At 36.1% G+C, this 2,969-nt stretch overlaps 1 protein-coding gene across 1 annotated transcript; it reads left to right on the forward strand.

Moving 5' to 3' along the window:
- Positions 1-28: 28 nt before the first annotated feature.
- LOC128249188 (uncharacterized) lies at positions 29-2,942 on the forward strand. Its single transcript, XM_052972068.1, has one exon. The coding sequence runs from the start codon at positions 923-925 to the stop codon at positions 2,687-2,689; it is 1,767 nt and encodes a 588-aa protein (XP_052828028.1). The 5' UTR covers positions 29-922; the 3' UTR covers positions 2,690-2,942.
- Positions 2,943-2,969: the final 27 nt, after the last annotated feature.

Consider the following 2,969-nt stretch of genomic DNA (forward strand, 5'->3'; position numbering starts at 1 on the left):
TATATATATGTATGTATGTATATATATAGTTATGGAGTGTTGCTGCCATTCAACAATTTTAATAACTACACGTGATTCGAAACCGTTCCGGTGATATGGATTATACGTAAAGGATTTATAATAATTAATATTATTTATTCATTTACTTCTTGTAATTAATATATTTACATGTTTCTATACGTATATTCATATATGCATGACAACAGCGATGCTATTCATTATTGGTGATAATGTGAAGGAATTAGCTACCATTACGGATTTCTTTCTTTGTTTACTATCGAAAATACCTATTCAGCAATTGACAGATGTCTCAAGTGCAAAAAAATTGACTCGAATGGAAACTTGCTCTTCATTTCACAGGGTGAAATTATTGAATTTCTTCATAAATCACTTCGACTTCTCTTTTTTTTGTTTTTTATTGTCATTAACTGTAAATGTATATAAACAATATTGATTTTCTGTTTATCGTGTATAAATTCTATGCAAAACACTTAACATTACATGTTGCCGAAAGTTTATGCGAAACGTAAACATCGTTGGAATTTTATGAGTTTTGACTTTACGTGAATATAAATACAGATTGATGTATATACATATAAACAGCAACATTGAATGGAAAAGAACTAAAGCATGTTATCTGATATATAACCACAGGAATCAAAGAAAAACTGAATAAGTTATTTCTTCCACCAGTCTTTGGAAATTATAAACAAGAAACATGTTCTAACAAAAATTTGCTCAAATACAACTGCTGTAAAATATAAATTGCTTTTGGCAAAGGATAACACAAAACGTGCATTCTCTCTATTTAATCTTGACTGAAGATTTGATCTCTTTTTCAAATTAGTGCGTATCACCTGTGAAATCTCGTTGAATCTCATGACATAAACTTGTTCATGTCATCCTTAAATTAACAAGACTAATGAACAGAAAGTCGTGGCTCTCTGTCAGAACTATAATGACTTTCATAATGATCAACAGTTGCATATGTGCGACAACATCGTTTCCTATCCCAGCAGTTAACAAGTTCGATCGTCTGCCACGCAATAGACAAGCTTCATCCCAGTACCAATACCAACAACAGCGAAGACGTTTGCAGAGACAGTTAGCTCAACAACCAGCCGGCTTTTGTTTAGAAACCTGGGACGACACTACAGTACCTTGTGAACAGGACTTAAATAACATATGCGTCAACGAAAACTGGTCTCTTCTGGATTTTACCAAAGCGAGAAACCATGCATCCTTACTACCTCCGTCATTTATAAACTCGATCGATTCCAATTTTGCTAAGGACAGCAACATCGAAGCCAACGTCCAAGAATATGTTGATCTTAGTGCACAAGGTACTCAATGTAAAGTAACCAATTATCAAAACAACCCAATATTTTCTTGGGGTCAATGGAAAAATATATGTTTTCAAAGGTGGATGACTTTATTGAGGCGTCGTTTGAGTACGGCTCGACTCGGCGACTTAGTTATTCCAGGCACTCATAACAGTGCATCTTTTTCTGTATCACCAAATGGTACTTTGGTGGAAAAACTTTGGATTTCACGTGTTGCTTTAAGCCTTGGATTTAGTAATTATTTCAGCTCGTGGGCTAGAAACCATGACGACGGATTAGGTGCGCAGCTTAATGCTGGTTACCGATGTCTTGATTTACGAATCGCCTTGCTACCAAATGGAGGATTTTACTGGTGGCATGGCATATCTGGAGAGGCCATTGAGTCTGGCTTAAAAGAAATTGCTAATTTTGCGACAGAGAATCCAGGAGAGATTATTATACTTTTAATTTCCCACTTAAATGCACCCGGTAACGGAATTCAAGAGAAATTACCAATGCCAGGTGAGTCCAAGATCAGACTTGGTAAATATTTATTATCTATTTTAGGACCAAATCTTGTCCCAACTCGGAACATTTCTTTAAATCCTACCTTATCAAGTGTCATCTCTACGGGACGTAATATCATTGCTCTGATCCGGGAAGATCAAGATTTAGTAAATGCCTTCCCGGATTATTTCTGGAGCGATGTCAACAACGAAACAGCAGTGGAAATGTTTGAACGAAGAACTAACCCTCGGAGTATGTTTACACATCGTTCTGACATCATGCAGAAATATAAGAGGAATTTTCCTGACAGGTTAGCCATCACACCGGCTTTTGTGACACACAATGTTCCAAATGTGTTGGGAGGAATATTAAGAAGCAAACGCGTGGCTTGGGCTCTTTCGTTAGTTTTGACAATTATGTTCTATCGATTAATCCAATCGTCGGAAAATAAGGACTTTACGAAATTGTTCTGTACCGGATTAAAAAGGCGAAGTCCCGTAAAAGCTGCCAGAGTCACTGTGATATACCTGTTGATTATTATAATATCTGTGTATTTAGGTCATTTACAACACAGAACTATACTAAAACTTTTCGGATTTGAAGGTAAAGCCACAAATTTGATAGAAATGGCACGAATAGCTAATCTTTGCGGGGATGATCCAAGTAAAGCTAACGGGGAGGTAATTTATAAAGGCATAAATTCTATGATTCGGCACTGGTCGGACAGAGAACAAAAATATAGATTAAACATCGTCCTGGTTGATGATTTTTCATCCAGCCAAGCGGTGAGGACAGCTATACAAGAAAACATTCGGAGAACGGATATAGACAGATATAACATGAAAACGAAGTTTAGTTGAAACAGGAGACATTGCACAAAACCTAGAATATAAGCAACGCACAAACACACACGCACACACATACACACATACACATACATGCACACACACACACATACACACACATACACACACACAAGCCACACATAACCCAACACATATACATGTACATATACAAAAGCACTTACATTTATATATGTATATATGTGCATATCTATCTATCTATCTATCTATCTATCTGTCTGTCTGTCTGTCTGTCTGTCTCTCTCTCTCTCTGCATGTATATATATATGTATATATA

Source organism: Octopus bimaculoides, chromosome 12 (assembly GCF_001194135.2).
Source record: "Octopus bimaculoides isolate UCB-OBI-ISO-001 chromosome 12, ASM119413v2, whole genome shotgun sequence".
NCBI classification, from domain to species: domain Eukaryota; kingdom Metazoa; phylum Mollusca; class Cephalopoda; order Octopoda; family Octopodidae; genus Octopus; species Octopus bimaculoides.

Excerpts from the sequence above, each read along its gene's own strand:
- LOC128249188 (XM_052972068.1), top strand. The coding sequence starts at position 923 with ATGAACAGAAAGTCGTGGCTCTCTGTCAGAACTATAATGACTTTCATA.